Source organism: Nicotiana tabacum, chromosome 22 (assembly GCF_000715075.1).
Source record: "Nicotiana tabacum cultivar K326 chromosome 22, ASM71507v2, whole genome shotgun sequence".
NCBI classification, from domain to species: Eukaryota; Viridiplantae; Streptophyta; class Magnoliopsida; order Solanales; family Solanaceae; genus Nicotiana; species Nicotiana tabacum.
In genome coordinates, this window is record NC_134101.1 from 51,479,022 (window position 1) to 51,494,240 (window position 15,219).

At 36.7% G+C, this 15,219-nt stretch overlaps 2 protein-coding genes and 1 non-coding gene across 7 annotated transcripts; all 3 read left to right on the forward strand.

Annotated features, from left to right (window-relative positions):
- The first annotated feature begins 266 nt into the window (after positions 1–266).
- Positions 267–7,599, forward strand: LOC107760642 (putative transcription factor PosF21). The gene is made up of 5 exons (XM_075244232.1): positions 267–487; positions 782–1,842; positions 3,851–3,983; positions 4,239–4,323; positions 6,981–7,599. The coding sequence occupies exons 2-5, from the start codon at positions 1,136–1,138 to the stop codon at positions 7,349–7,351; spliced, it is 1,296 nt and encodes a 431-aa protein (XP_075100333.1). The 5' UTR covers positions 267–487; positions 782–1,135; the 3' UTR covers positions 7,352–7,599.
- An 853-nt stretch (positions 7,600–8,452) lies between these two features.
- Positions 8,453–13,659, forward strand: LOC107760643 (protein ENHANCED DISEASE RESISTANCE 2-like). 5 transcript variants are annotated; one of them, XM_016578728.2, is made up of 3 exons: positions 8,481–8,692; positions 10,619–12,047; positions 13,346–13,659. In XM_016578728.2, coding segments are annotated over exons 2-3 (942 nt in total). In that variant the 5' UTR covers positions 8,481–8,692; positions 10,619–11,106; the 3' UTR covers positions 13,347–13,659. The 5 variants fall into 5 exon arrangements, with proteins under 5 accessions (XP_075100096.1, XP_016434214.1, XP_016434215.1 ...); XM_016578729.2 differs by having other exon boundaries at positions 8,554–8,692; positions 11,077–12,047; XM_016578730.2 differs by having other exon boundaries at positions 8,554–8,692; positions 11,091–12,047.
- A 1,266-nt stretch (positions 13,660–14,925) lies between these two features.
- On the forward strand, positions 14,926–15,044 carry LOC142176814 (5S ribosomal RNA). The gene has a single exon (XR_012705622.1). It is a non-coding gene; the product is annotated as a 5S ribosomal RNA (ribosomal RNA).
- The last annotated feature ends 175 nt before the right edge of the window (positions 15,045–15,219 follow it).

Consider the following 15,219-nt stretch of genomic DNA (forward strand, 5'->3'; position numbering starts at 1 on the left):
ACCTGTTAAATTATTAAATATTTTTTGATTACTCTATATTTGAGGTTAATGTAATTCTAAAAATATTCAAATATAACATATGTAAAGGCACAGAATCATTTTTATCAATTCAAGATAAAACATGCTTATATTGCAAGGACCAAAATTGACTAATTCATCAATAACTGAGGATCAAAAGTGCAATGATTCCAAAAGAATAAGGTGCCCATGTCAACATGTCGGAACATGTCCGGATATGAATCCCTGTCCGAATTTATAGCATGTCCGTAGCATTATTAAAATTACAAATTTGTACTTTCCTTCCACCGCAGGCGCAGCACACTCTTCTCAGATTTTGCCTTCTCTGCTTTCTTTATCCTCTCTCCTAAGTTTTTTCCTTTCTCATTCTCTTTTTCTCTCTAGCGTATGATTTATTCCCAATGTGCAAAGCTGCTTGATTCTGTTTGCCCTTTCAGATTTTCCCTTTTCTGGAGATCTAATCGAAACCGTGTAAGAATTTCTCTTCTTCTCCTCTTTTTTCTTTTTAAAAATAAATTTGTAATTTTTTTTTCGTTTTCTTTATTGCCTATCTCTTTCATTTTGGTGCTCTGCATTTTGTCCTTTTTTGTGTGTGTTAAATTCTTCAAAAGGGTTGTTAAGGTTTCAAATTTCTTTGTTCTTTGAATTCCGGGTTTGTATTTTTTTCTTGAATCTAAGATTCTGATAATAAAAATTCCCTTTTTTGTATCAAAGATGTTTTGGGGTTTACTCATTTTCTTTTTTTTCTTCTTCCATTTTTCAGGTTGCATTTTACAGAGGAAATTGATCTGAGATAAGCTTGCTCAGTATTTGTGAAATCTACAGGGTCTCAGCAAGGGGTTTCATGTTCTGTTATAGCTAAGTTTTGGTGGAATTTGAATACCTCAGGATTTTAGATGCAGAAAAAAATAACTTACATTGTGAGAAGGTTCTTGCTTTAAGCGAACAACGAATTATTACCTGTTGATTTTTGTGTTTCTGTTATCAAGGTTGTTCGGTCTGGATTGTATATGTGTAAAAGTTGGATTTTTTGGCTCTGTGATATTTTAGCATTTGAAGATCATTAACCTGAAAGGTAGGTTTTATAATATATACTGTGTGGGCTGGGAGAACTTATATGGATAAGGATAAGTCTTCAAGCCATGCAGTAGGTTCATTGCCTCCATTCGGGAGATACTCATTGTTTTCACCTCCTGGGGGTAGTTCCAATGCAAAGTTGGAACAATCTGGATTAGCTAATTTACCTCCCTTAGGACCTGGAAATGCTTCAGAATCAGGTCATTTTGGTCATGGTTTGTCGGCTGATTCTAGCCGATTTAGTCATGATATAAGCCGAATGCCTGATAACCCGCCTAAGAAATTTGGTCATCGGCGTGCCCACTCGGAGATTCTTACTCTTCCTGATGATATCAGCTTTGATAGTGATCTTGGTGTTGTTGGTGGACTGGATGGACCGTCTCTGTCGGATGAGACTGAGGAGGACTTCCTCTCAATGTACCTTGACATGGATAAGTTTAATTCTTCATCTGTGTCTTCTGACTTTCAAGTGGGCGAGTCTTCTTCTTCGGCAGCTGCAGCTTCAGGTTCATTGCAAATTCCAGCAATGGCTTCAGCAGCTTCAGGGTCAGATAATTTGGGCCCCACTGTTAGCGCGAAGCCAAGGGTTAGACATCAGCATAGCCAGTCCATGGATGGTTCAACTACAATCAAGCCGGAGATGCTTATGTCAGGTGTAGACGAGGCATCTCCACTTGAAACTAAGAAAGCAACGTCTGCAGCGAAGCTTGCTGAACTCGCTCTGGTTGATCCAAAACGTGCCAAGCGGTAAGGCTTTAGATGGAAATGTTGTTGCTCATTTAAGTTTGCAGTCTGTTTCACGTTACTTTAGCTTGGCTATACCATTGCATTTTTCTTTTCTGGTGCATGGTCTTGCTTGGGATGAAATCTTTATGTGGAGGTTTAGGGGCAGATTAGGGAGGGAGGGCCCTAAACTATGAGCCTCCTGAATATGTTTTTGAAAAAAGTTTTAGATTTAATGCTACAGTGCTGTTTTGCAAATGCCTGCTCCGTGTGAAGCAGCATTGTAAAAAGCGAGCAGCAAGCGAAGCGATGCTGAAGCGCTTCAAGGGTGTGACAAGAGTGTGAAACGAGGCGAGACGAGGCAAGGTTAATGAAGCGACTGCTTCATAGTCTGAAGCGTCAAGTGAGGCTGAAATGATCGGGTCTTCTCTGTTTTTTAGAAAAGGGACTTAGTTGGAAGAAAAAAGAAAGCTGGGACTTGTTTTTTTTTAAAAAAAGAAAAGAAAAGAAAAGCTGAAGAGCATTATACACATAGAGGCGACCTCATGTGTTCATCAGACTTCAACCTAGGGTTCAAATTTTTTCATCCGTAATTTTCTTTTTCTTTCTTCTTCGCTGGTAAGGTTTTTTGCTGCTGTGTAGTTTTCGCTGGCAGCTCTTTTTTCTCCATTCTTTCTTCTTCAAGCTTTTCTTTTTCCCTTTTTTCTTCTTCTCTTATTTCTTCTTATTCAGCTTTTATATTTTTTTATCTTTCTTCATTTTTTTCAGTGTGCTAATTTAATAGAATTTGCCATTTTCAGTTTGCTAATTTAAGCCCAAGCTGCATATTTCTTTGTTTCAATCCGTTTTTTCAATAGCCTTTTTTGAGTTACAATAGATGTTTCTGAATTTTTTTCTTTATCAAGTGTGTGTGTGTGTGTGTGTGTATATATATATATATATATATATATATATATATATATATATATATATATATATATATATATATATATATATAGAGAGAGAGAGAGAGAGAGAGAGAGAGAGAGAGAGAGAGAGAGAGAGAGAGAGACATATACACTTTTGGTTTATTTTGGTATTTCTTAAAAAAATGCACTTCACTTCAATGAAGGGAGCGCCCCCGCTTCTCGCTTCACGCTTTAAGCTAAGCAGGGCCCTGTCACTTTTTTCTGCTTCGCGCTCTGAAAAACACTGGTATGAAGATAATCATTTATTCCATTGGTAGTGAGGCATTTTATCTATATGTTGCTTAGCACTTGCTTCTCAATCTTTTTGGTTACAGTTTTGTCATCATACTTCTAAAGGTTTGCCTATGGTCTCTTCTATCAAGTTTTTCCCTTCAATGGCCAAAGAAGATGGTGAAGTGATGAAAGTTGTTAGAAAGGAAAATAAAAGAGTATAGAGAGACAAGGCCCTTCTGGCCCTCTACGGCTCTACCGTAACTGTGTCAACAAGTGCCTCACACTCCCCAGAACATTTCTGTTCTATTTCTTGTTCTCTCCTGTTCTCCTTGAGCCTACAGAAGAGGAATCTCCCCAGAAGTTGGATTTCATTTATGGTGTGTAGAAATCCACCTCTAAGAACCAAAATCCAGCTTTCTTGACTCCTCTAAATTAGCTAAAGTTGGCCTCCATTGTTGGTGAGGAGGGCACACTGCCACTGCCCCTCCCCCCCTGCCTTCTAGGAAATTTGGACTTGTTTGTCAATTAGAGGGAGGCTGGGAAAAGAGAGAGAGAATATGTAAGATCAAAACTGTGGGCCCCTCCAGGGAGTTTGAAGCAGGCAACAGAAACCATGTGAAGTGTGAGAGGTGTATATCGTCTTTATAGGGCTAATATAAAGACAAATGCCATTGAATGTTTTTCTTTATAGGGTGACCATGCCACTAAGATTAGAGAAAAGAGACGGTATCATGGGATGGCTCAGTATTCTAAGCTTAGTTTGGTTGTCCCAGTCGAACTGTTCGTTTCACTTAAACAAATCTCCAGTTGTATTCTCTCTCATCATTGTCTTTGTTTATGCTGTGCAACAGGATTTGGGCCAACAGGCAGTCAGCTGCAAGATCAAAGGAAAGGAAAATGAGGTATATAACAGAACTTGAGAGAAAAGTGCAGACTTTGCAAACAGAAACAACTACTTTGTCTGCTCAGTTGACCCTATTGCAGGTGCATATCAGTTGCTCTCACTGCCCTGTAATTGTTTGTTTCTGTTCCTCTTTTTATTTGTGTTTGCTTTCTGTTGTCGAACACGGGTTTGGGTGTAATTGAAGTGATGCTTGTAGATAAGTGCCTGGTCTAGTGTCTGCAGCATCTGCTTGCATTTGTAGAAATGTACAGATATATGTATCTTTAACTTTTTCTCTACGTGTATTATAAGATTATGAATTCTGAGATGTCTGCTTTTGTTTCCACATGAAACAGAGGGATACAAATGGTCTGACTGCTGAAAACAGTGAACTTAAACTGCGTTTACAAACAATGGAACAACAGGTGCACTTGCAAGATGGTAAGAATCTGAACATTACTTCAGTAATATTTTCCCCATTAGACATTGTCTTTTCATCTGTCTGGATAGTGGTTGCCATTTCTTCATTGGTATTCTTGAATATATTTAGTTTGACCATTCAAGCTGATTCAAAAGGGGATTATTGGTCAAATGCAAATTAAGGTCTGGTTGGGTTTAGGCTATTGTTGATTTCTGAAACTTTTTCCGCGAGTTGAGAAGAAAGTGAAATTAATTTTGATTTACTTCATCACTTTCACATCCAGTGTAGTATTGATGTTTTGGTAAAAAATACTAGTAATTCTGATCTTGTTGTACAGAAACCAACGCACCACATATTACCTTACAAGGCTAAACATGTTTTTTAATAGGACCTGGTTGCCAAGTAAATATTGAGAAACTCATATATTTAGTCTCATGATGGGCACCGCCCATGTATTAGGTAATACTCTGTTTCATCCATTAAAAAATGGATAGGTTAGAAGACACCAATAGGCTATAAATTCACCTTGTAATGCCTTTGACAGCATTGAACTCAACAGGACCTTATTTCCTTGTACTCAGTAGAAGATCATACTAGGCTGATTAGAACACTTTCCTAACATAAATTTCCTTGTCTCTCTCTGAATTTTTTTCATCTCCATGATCTCTTCAGCTTTTTTCCAACTTCTTCAGCCAGATTCCGGATGCAACTCTATGTGGATGATGAAATGAAATTTATTTTACTTACTACTGAGAAACATAAGCCTTGGAAAACACTTCTCTAAGATTAGTAGCTATGCTACTTTTCTGTATCTGTAAATTCCTTAAACAGGAATTCCTGAATAACTGATTCATCTCCCAACTTGGGTAAAAAGGGGAATTCGTATCGCGCGACTTTTGGCATGTGAATGTGCTGGGAGGTTTCCTTATAAATAATATTTGTCTTAATTCACTTCTCAGTTGAGCTACTCCTTCACGTGTACCACGCTCTCCTTTCCAAAAGGGGGGAAAGGCCGGAAACAGAAAAAGTGAATGGCTAAAAGTTTAAGTGAAAAACTGTAGAAGACCAATATTCAATATAGAAGGCTTTAATTAAATGGTGAAGAATGGAGCACTACTACAATATATGGGTTTGTTAGAATTATTTTTACGCTAATGGTGAAGGCACAACACACTAGCGGGCCTTCTTCTTGTAATATTAACGCCTCCGTTAAGTATAATTTGAAAAGGTGCAATTATTTTAAAATTTACACAGAAGGCTATATAGAGTACCGCGCCTTCTGTGTAAATTCAACCCTGACGCGATTCAGCTTGATGAAAGGCGCTTTCGTTGACGGCGCCTTCAGTATTAATACTAAAGGTGTGCTTGTTGCTCGCGCCTTCAGTGTTAATACTGAAGGTGTGCTTGCTGACCACGCCTTCAGTCTCAATACTGAAAGTGTGCGCTTTGAATGCGTTTTCCTTGTAACTGTTAAACCCTCCACCTTCTCCATTTCAGTCGCCTTCCACCATTTTCACCTGAAAATTTCCTATTTCCCTTCAATTTTCACCGGAAAAATAACCCTATTTTGGCCCAAAAAAATCACACTATTCCCAGTAGAAGTAGTAGCAGGGTTGTTATTGTTCAAGACTTCAAGTAAGTTTTAGTTCTCCCAATTTTTTTTTGCCCTAGATTTTAAATAGTATATTGTTATATTTTGATTGGTTATAGATTTTATTTGTTTTCTATTTTGATTTCATGTCTAATTGTTACATTCTGATTACATCCAAGTTTGAATAATAGAACAAGTTCACTTGTTATGTGAGCAAAAAACAATAATTTAAATCCTTTTTATTTGTGAAAAAAATTCGACCATTAGTAGCATTTTTTTATATATTTGATTGGTTGCATATTAAATTTTTTGGTTGTAAAAAAGTAGTATCTTGTTATTATTTTGATTGTTTGAATTCATATCTAATTGTTGCATTTTGATTTTGTCCAAGTTTGAATATTAGCAAAAACATTCCAAAATAAACTTTCACTAAAAGCAATACTTTTTTCGCTTATATATTTTTTACCTCAAGAAATATAATACTATAATAATCTATGTAACTCATGTGTTTTTGATTTGCTTAATTTATCACTACTATATCAATTCATAATCTACTAATTTAAACTAGTTACATAATATTTTCCACGAAAAATATATTATCACTGTACAAATTATTGAACAAATTAGGCATACACACTCAACTACTACTAATGGTCAATTTTTTTCACAACAAGGAAAAAGAACTTGCAACTTTCAGACCTTAGCAGATTTTTGCTAGTTTAATTCCTTGCTAATCTGCAGTACGCATAAATTGTCGCAAGATGTTTCTCTAGAAATTGTCTAAATTACTCTACGAGCTCTTCATCTTGTTCAATGTGCATGTTTTACAAGTCTGGCAATTTACACCTTTGGAAGAGGTTGATGTCTTGAGTTCCTAGTGCCGGATGTGCTACGAATGATTAGTAGACAAGTCATTGCTATCTGTCCGAAATCATCCTCATTGATTTATGAATTTGCTTAAATGTTTTCTTAGTTTCTTTAATGTATCAAAAAAACACTGAGGGCAAAAGTAGTTTGGGTTTTTGTCTGGAGGGTTTCTAATATTCTGCTCTGTTTTTCTTCTTCTTCTTTATTTTCTATATATAGCATTGAATGACGCTCTAAAGGAGGAGATACAGCATCTGAAAGTGCTAACTGGACAAGGCATTGCAAATGGCGGACCTATGATGAACTTCCCAACATCCTTCGGAGGCAATCAGCAATTTTACTCTAACAACCATGCGATGCATACGTTGTTGGCTGCGCAACAGCTTCAGCAGCTCCAGATACATTCTCATAAGCAACAACACCAGTTTCAGCAACATCAGCTCCACCAGTTTCAGCAGCAGCAACAGTTGCAACACCAGCAACAACTGCAAGAACAACTGCACCAAGCAGGAGATATGAATTCGAGAAGTTCACTGTCATCTCCTCAAAATGACAATGCTTCTGATACTAGTGCTATATCAAAGGATTGAAAAACACACAGGCATTGTTGGCCAGAGAGTATAGAGTTGATCTATTTTTTCAGAATCATCATGTGTTTTCATCTAGCTCAAAGTCTCTCTATGTTTCAAAAACATCATGTGTTTTTCATGTAGCACAGCTTATTACTCTTAATTAGGTTGGTTAGCTTCATCTGCATTTTAGTACTACATTGTAGGGTCATTGACTTTTTAGTTGAAAATTGTGCTAGTTCCATTCTATGGCAAGTCATTGTGCTCGACATGTTTTTCTTCATATATTACCAATATTCTTTGTGGTGGTCTTTTTTAAGACATCAAATGTAATTTACGGTATTTCTCTCATAGTGTCAGTGTTCACATATTACTACTAATTATATTTGAGGCATGTGAGGATATCTGTTGGTTTTGTCTTATAACTGTCTGTTCTGAATCTGTTATCACTTTGAGAAAAATTGCAGGGTGGAACTAATTTCCAACGTTTGCCTATGAATTCTGAATTATATTTCATGTTTTTATTCATTTCAAACTGTGCTTACCTCTTGCATGTATACAACTTATGACTCCATGTCCTCTCGTCTTCAAGACTATGTTTGGCTAACTCACCTAAGCAAGTGAATGTCGATTTTTTATAACTTTTACAACGGGAATTCCATTTACCTTTTTAAGAGTAAAGTAAAACAAACCACAAAGGAGTTCTTGCCCTAAAGAAATGGTTTTCGTTAATAAAGCTTTTATAGAAAAAGTAATAAAGTAGAGGCATCCACTTATGTCGTGTGACTGGTAGATTTAACCATTTAGTCTGAAAGATAAAGTTGGTACTCTCTCTGTCTCAAATCAATTTATGTGGAGGAGTTCAAAGTGCCAAGGAAAGGATAAACCACATAAAGTAGTACTTCATTTTTTTGTGTGAATTCAAATACATATTATTAAATCTCTTATAATAAAATTTATATTTAAAATTACATGAAAAGTATAAGTGATCATAGTTAATATTTTAAAATATATAAAAAGCTTAAGAAAATCGTAGTCAACAAAAAACGGTATAACTTCCCAAATACTCGAGCTTTGTATTAAGCAAATAATTTTAAATGTCAAAAGACAAAAAAAGTAAATAAAATGAAAAGGAAAGAGAGTCCTCTACACTAGAATCTGCATCTTCTCTGTCACTTCTTTCACCTCCAATCATCTTGAAGAGAAGAGTCACTTTTTGTTCTTTTCCTGAAATAGTTTAATTCCCACAACCCAACAAATTTAATTTTTTTTTTTTTTTTTGTGGAGTTTTTCTCCTCCATATTGACAATTCCATTTGCGCGATCACTCTACAAACAGAACACCTGATCAAACTCTTTCAGGGTATGTTTTTGTTTTCAATTTCATTAATCTTTTCCCTCCCCCCAAACCCCAGTTTTGTTCTTAGTTTAACTCATACTTCTTTTAGCTGTGAGTTATTTATATTAATCATTTCTTGTAGTATTTGTTTATTTGGGTATTTTTAGAAATGCAACTGACAGGTAATATGTAGGAATGTAATTGAGAAACATAACAGGAGAATTGGGATTTTAGAAAATTTATTCCTAGAATTAGATGAAGTGTGCATCTAATAGGTTCATTAGCTTGGCCAGAATGCTATATGTTGTGGGTATTTCTTGGAAAATTAAGATAATTGAATCATTGAATTCATGTTATAGCTATATACTATATGCAAGTTCTCTTATTTTCTTTATCTAAATAACAAATTTGTATTTCTAAGATCCAGACTAATTTTTAGAAGGGTATATTCTTGCAAGGATAAAGATATGATCTTGTACATAGACATGTATATAGAATATAAGCCCTAGATAATGTAAAGTTAATATTTTTAATGAGGGTAACTTTCTGCAATATCCTTAAATCTTTGCACCGATAAAAAAAAAGAATATCCTTGGATCTCTGCTCCAACAGCCAGCTCCATCGGTAGTGGTACTATTTGAAATTTCACTAATTCCATTCTTAGAAAGTGTGGTACTGAAAGACGTAAATTGGATAAGGAAATCTGTCTCTGTTGGATGAAGTTTCAAAATGGATTCCTTTTCTTTCAACTAATAGAACTTTTGAAAAAGTGAGGAATGTGTTGCCAAGGACATTCCAGAAGGTCACCCATCTTAGGAAAACGAACTCACTTTAGGTTCACATGTTTCCTAAATGGTTTATACGTGCCAAGTTTAGTTGAGAAAATAGTAACTTATAGATTGGGAAAATAAGAAGATACCATTAGTCTTATGGTGTTGGAATTTTGGTCACTTAATTCCTTTTTTTGGTGGTAAGATTATGCAAATGATTAAGATGTAATAAGCAAGTTTAGGGTTGTATTGAAGGTGCCTCTGTGTTGTATTTTTCTTATTTCTTCATGAATCTTTTTCAACTATATAAATCTTGGTCCTATTTTTGTCGTTATTAAAGAGAACAACTTCTACTTTTGAGCCCACGTATCACTTCAGCCAGTGAAGCCATGGCCAACTGAAAGAAGCCTGAAAAACAGATGGAAGGGTGGAAACTAAGGAAGAAAGAGATGTAGATAGAAACTGCTTTCGATGAGCCCGAATCTGGCTAACCTTATTGGGCACATATACAAGTATATTGATTTTTATCAGGCTAGCTTTAAAGAGCACCTTTGTATTGAATGATTTGAAATGGAAAGAAGCGGCTTGTAACGGACTGCAATTCTCCTAGACTGCAAGCATGCAAGCCAACAAGCGAATGACACTGTGAACTAGTTAAGATTATATATTAACAAATTATGAAGGCACATTGAAGCCTTTTCTATGAACTTGCATTCCTGTCTCCAGCAGTCAAGATCAATGTGTGACCACAGTTTGACAGTGAAACCTCCTAAAACCTTTTCTTATCAAGAATGTGCCAGGTAAGAATGCGTTTCTTAATGGAAGGACTAATCTACAGAAATTTGAACTGAGATAAGGGTAAAAGCATGACTATTAGGAAAATGAATAGGCATCAGAATACTAGTAAAAACTAGATTTAGGTGATCAGATCTGGATCCATGAGGGTAAAGATGTTAAAGGGAGGACTCAAATCAGTGTATAGTTGTTTGGTGCGTGGGTACACCAGCGACACTGATTCTTACTACTCAGATAAATAGTGTAGTTTAGAGTGTTCCGACTACAAGAAAAAGATGTCCCAGTTTTGCAACTATTGCTTCCTGATAGGTTATAAAGTTAATGTACTCTAAAATTGAAAGGTGTAAACTGTAGCGGTGACATAGCAAGGTTTATCATTTTGCAGTTGTTCAAGATACGCGAGTCAGCATATTCAGAATTTGGTTGTGGAAAGAAACAGCAATTTCATCAGAAAGATGTCAGTTTATGAAATGTAAAGGGACTGTAAATACTAGTATTATGTTTGGCGAATAGCCTATAATCACTGGCTATCTCATAACTCGAGACTTTAGGGCTATAAAACAGTATGGTGATGCAGAGGGATGTCAAATAAGTGCATGAGTAGAACATGCACATTGATCGTCCATTTTTGTCACAGTTTTGGCATGGCCCATCTCTTGTACATCTTCTGTTCATAATGCCACTTATCTGTTAAATTGTTCACTCTTTTTGAATTTGTTATTGAGATCTCTAAGTTTGAGGGAAGCTACTCTCCAGCTTTTTACATTCTAGAAACTTTGAAGTACTGTTTTTGGTATATCGATTCTACATCCTGGTAATAAAATCCTCTAATCATAAACTAAGGTGGTGCCGTACAGATAGTTTTCATTGCATATGGCCAATCTTGATGGCGATGATGAACCTGAATGGATAAAGAGGGTGAAATCAGAAGGTGCCGTTCCCCTTCTGGACCCAGATGACTGCTCAAATGGTTGGGCTTCTCCACCGGGGAACGGTTTCATGGTAAGAGGTCCAGAATACTTTTCAACAAAGGTTAAAGTTCGTGGGGGGGAATTTCTTCTAAAACCTCTTGGTTTTGACTGGATTAAAGGTCCCAAAAAGATTTCTGGTCTCCTGAATAGTCCAGCACACCGTATCAGGAGGGCTCTTCAAGAGGAAAATCCAACTGGTCACAAGCCCTTTATTTGGGTTTTCAACTTGCAAGTTCCTAGTAAGGAAAATTATAGTGCCGTTGCATATTTTGTGGGTCTTGAGCCTGTCCCCGAAGGGTCTTTAATGGAGCAGTTCTTGAAAGGGGATGATGCATTTAGAACTAGAAGGCTTAAATTGATAGCAAATATTGTTAAAGGACCTTGGATTGTAAGAAAGGCAGTTGGGGAGCAAGCTATATGCGTAATTGGTCGTGCGCTGACTTGCAACTACTGTATAGCAGACGACTTCATAGAAGTAGATATTGATATTGGATCTTCTGTGATAGCAAATGCAATTGTTCATCTCGCATTTAATTATCTATCATCTCTTACTGTTGATTTAGCTTTCCTTATTGAGAGTCAAGCTCAACCAGAACTACCAGAACGGATTTTAGGAGCTGTAAGATTTTCAGAGCTGAAAACCACTTCAGCAAGGCCAGTTGAAATGCCATCTGATGGGAACATGGGAGAGTTGCCGCCTTCTTTCTCTTCAAGGTTATGGAAGTCGTTTGGGCACAGTTTCTCCCACCGTGTTCAGACAGATACTCAAGATGGTAGCTCCAGCTCATCACATGTAGAGGGGGCTGTTGATAATGGGATGTTCGAAGAAGATACAAAAAAATGGTAAGTCATCTCAGACTTTAAGGACGCTTTATCAAATACCTGACGTAGAAGAAACATGATTTTTCCTTCCTCATTTTAGTTTTACTTTTTCTATTTTAAATTTGACTACATTGCGAGCAACCCACCCCCCTCCGCCCAACCTCCACCACCCCCCAAAAAAAATGTAAGCGCCTGTTTCATGGCTAAATTTTTGAATTCCGAGTTCATCTTTTCCTTTGTATAAAACTTACCATGGTAAGGTAATACCTTTTTTACATTGCTAAGCATGGCAACTGCTAAGAGTTTGGCAAATCATGGTTTGATCTAATTTTTCAACACTAAAAATTGGTCTACTAGGTTTTCTTTTACATCCTTCCTCGGGTTAGCAAAAATAAAACACAAAGAGAAAATCACGCAAAAGATTTTTGGTTTAGTTCCATTGTATATAAAGTTCCCAATTCTTCCTCTTCCTGAGAATTTTCCTTCAGTCAGTTAAAGCTTCTTGAATGGTAGTTATGATTTCTTTGAGCAAAATTGTTACTAGTTTCCCTTTGTTCTGGATTTCCTCTGATTGTTTCTTCCATCCATAGAAATATAGTTTAAGAAAGTTTTCTCTGAAGTGTGGATTCTTAAGTTGATTTTGAAATCATGTCCAAAATGAATTCCTCTGACCAGTAATGCATCCAGAGTAGATTTTACATATCTTATTTTTCTCTTCTCACACCGCACAATTGAGATGCTTCCCTTATGTATAGTGCCAATGGTTGTAGTAACTGGCATATCTTTTTTGCAAATGACTTCTAATTAAGGATATAAACAATGATTTCAATCATAACTGCCTATTTCAGTGTTGGCTATCCTTCAAGTGTCACTCTTCCAACATATGCTGCATATAAAATCCACAGAAAATGTTATAATTTGCAAATGTTTTTCTTATAAATATGTTAACGCAGCATCATGTTACATTATCTCTCAGAAAGATTTTGTTTTTAATTTCATTGTTTAAACATGCATATGGAGCTCGTGTATTGTTGCTGGCATGCTGCTGAGACTCCTTTTTTTTTTAAATTTTTTCTCCGGACACCAAGATTAGGGTTTTCTCTTGGATCATGTCCTCTTTCCAATGAAGACAACATTGTCATTTTCCTTGCAATATATCCCTTGCTCTCTTTCTGTTCTTCATTAGACAGTTCCCTCCTTGTATTCTTTCTTGGATGTTTGAGATGAAGGCTGTTGCTCAAGTTATACGCATCAAATATCTGCTCATATTCTTACTGCATATACTGATATATACATTTCTTAATATTTGAACACCGCAGACCTCCACACTGTAAATTCGACGAATTTCTTGAAAGGTTCAATGGCTTCAGGCGTGAGGAATCTTACTATTGGTCTCTTGTTGCAGTAGAATTATATACTACAAACATATGCATACAGCTCTGTGGCAAATTTAGCGACACGAAACTGCAGTAACATTCTTCGGCTGTATTGGCCTCTGCCATTCTCATTTCTTTCTGAAAACCCACTTCTTCAGCTGCTCATTCATTTGTATTCTTGATATTGATTTTTATTTGTTTATATCGATTGCTCGGTAACAACCGGATACTAATTTGAAGGGGTTTGATTGGCTATACATTGTTTCTTTTCCTTTTTTTTTTCTCTTCAGCAACCCCATATTGTTTACAACAACAACAACAACCCAGTATAATCCCATTAGTGGGGTCTGGGGAGGATAGTGTGTACGCAGACCTTACCCCTACCCTGGGGTAGAGAGGCTGTTTCCAAATGAAACTCGGCATCCTTCCCTCCAAGAACTCCCCACCTTGCTCTTGGGGTGACTCGAACTCACAACCTCTTGGTTGGAAGTGGAGGGTGCTTACCATCAGAGCAACCCACCTTGTCTAAATTGCTTACCATCAGAGCAACTCACAACCCCATATTGTTTGATGTCAGGAAATATATTCTTTGATTGAAAATGTTGGGATAGAACAACTATATTTGCCAGAAGAAATAAATAAAGGCAAAAAGAGAAGAAGAAAGACAGAGAGAAACCAAATACAGTAAATACTCTCATGAGGACAAACCAAAATTTACATGATTTAAAACGCAGAAAGCACACCCCTTAGACTTGCACAACCAGAAGCTCCATGATTTTGCAAAGAAAACTAAAAGTTCAAATCAAAATGCTTCTGTTGGCGGCTTAAAACGAAGTCTGATTAATAAATGAATTCTGCAAATTTATGATCTTCCGGAAGATCTAAGAAAAACAGTTTCAAAAAACTAAAGGAACGGGGGAATGACTACCTGTAATAAAGCAAAGGATAATACGAGTCGAGTCAATCATCAGAGGAAGAAAGGGTCAAATTACCGGCTATTGGACAAAATCTTACCAGAGATGGAGACCCCCTCGCCTCGCCTGCTAAATGAAAGCAAATGATATTACCTGACTCAAAACTACCTAATATGGGGGAACCTTCCAAATATTGCAAATTTATGATTTTCCAAAAGATTTAAGAAAACAGGTTCCAACTTATTCTGCTCAATGAAGGTACAAGGATACTCCCTGACCCAAAACTAGCTAATATAAGGTCCTATAAAGATTAAACATGAAAACATATACTCCATGAGATAAAATTTGAGCATACATCCTATTAACAAAGCTAAGAAATGATTCACGAGACTGGACTAGGAGAATGATCTAGGTATTAAAGTATATCACTAAAACAGTCCAAGAAAAGAATGAAAAGTTAACCGACTAAGTTAGCAACCAATTACATGTCCAAAGAGTTTTCTGCACATCTGGTATCTTCTATATTCTGAGGCAAGCACTGGCCAAAAGTTTTAATAGGTAAAACTTTATAAGAAATTGCATATTAGGCTTTCTCAAGGACAAGATTGAGGATGCGATCATACCAGCACTAACGCACCGGATCCCATCAGAACTCCGAAGTTAAGCGTGCTTGGGCGAGAGTAGTACTAGGATGGGTGACCCCCTGGGAAGTCCTCGTGTTGGATCCCTTTGTAGTCATTTTGTCTTTTTATTTTTTTGAGCCGAGGTTCTTTCGGAAACAGCCTCTCTACTCCTTCGGGGTAGGGGTAAGGTCTGCGTACACACTACCCTCCCCAGACCCCATTAGTGGGATTTTACTGGGTTGTTGTTGTTGTTGTTGTTGTTGTCAAGGACAAGATTGAC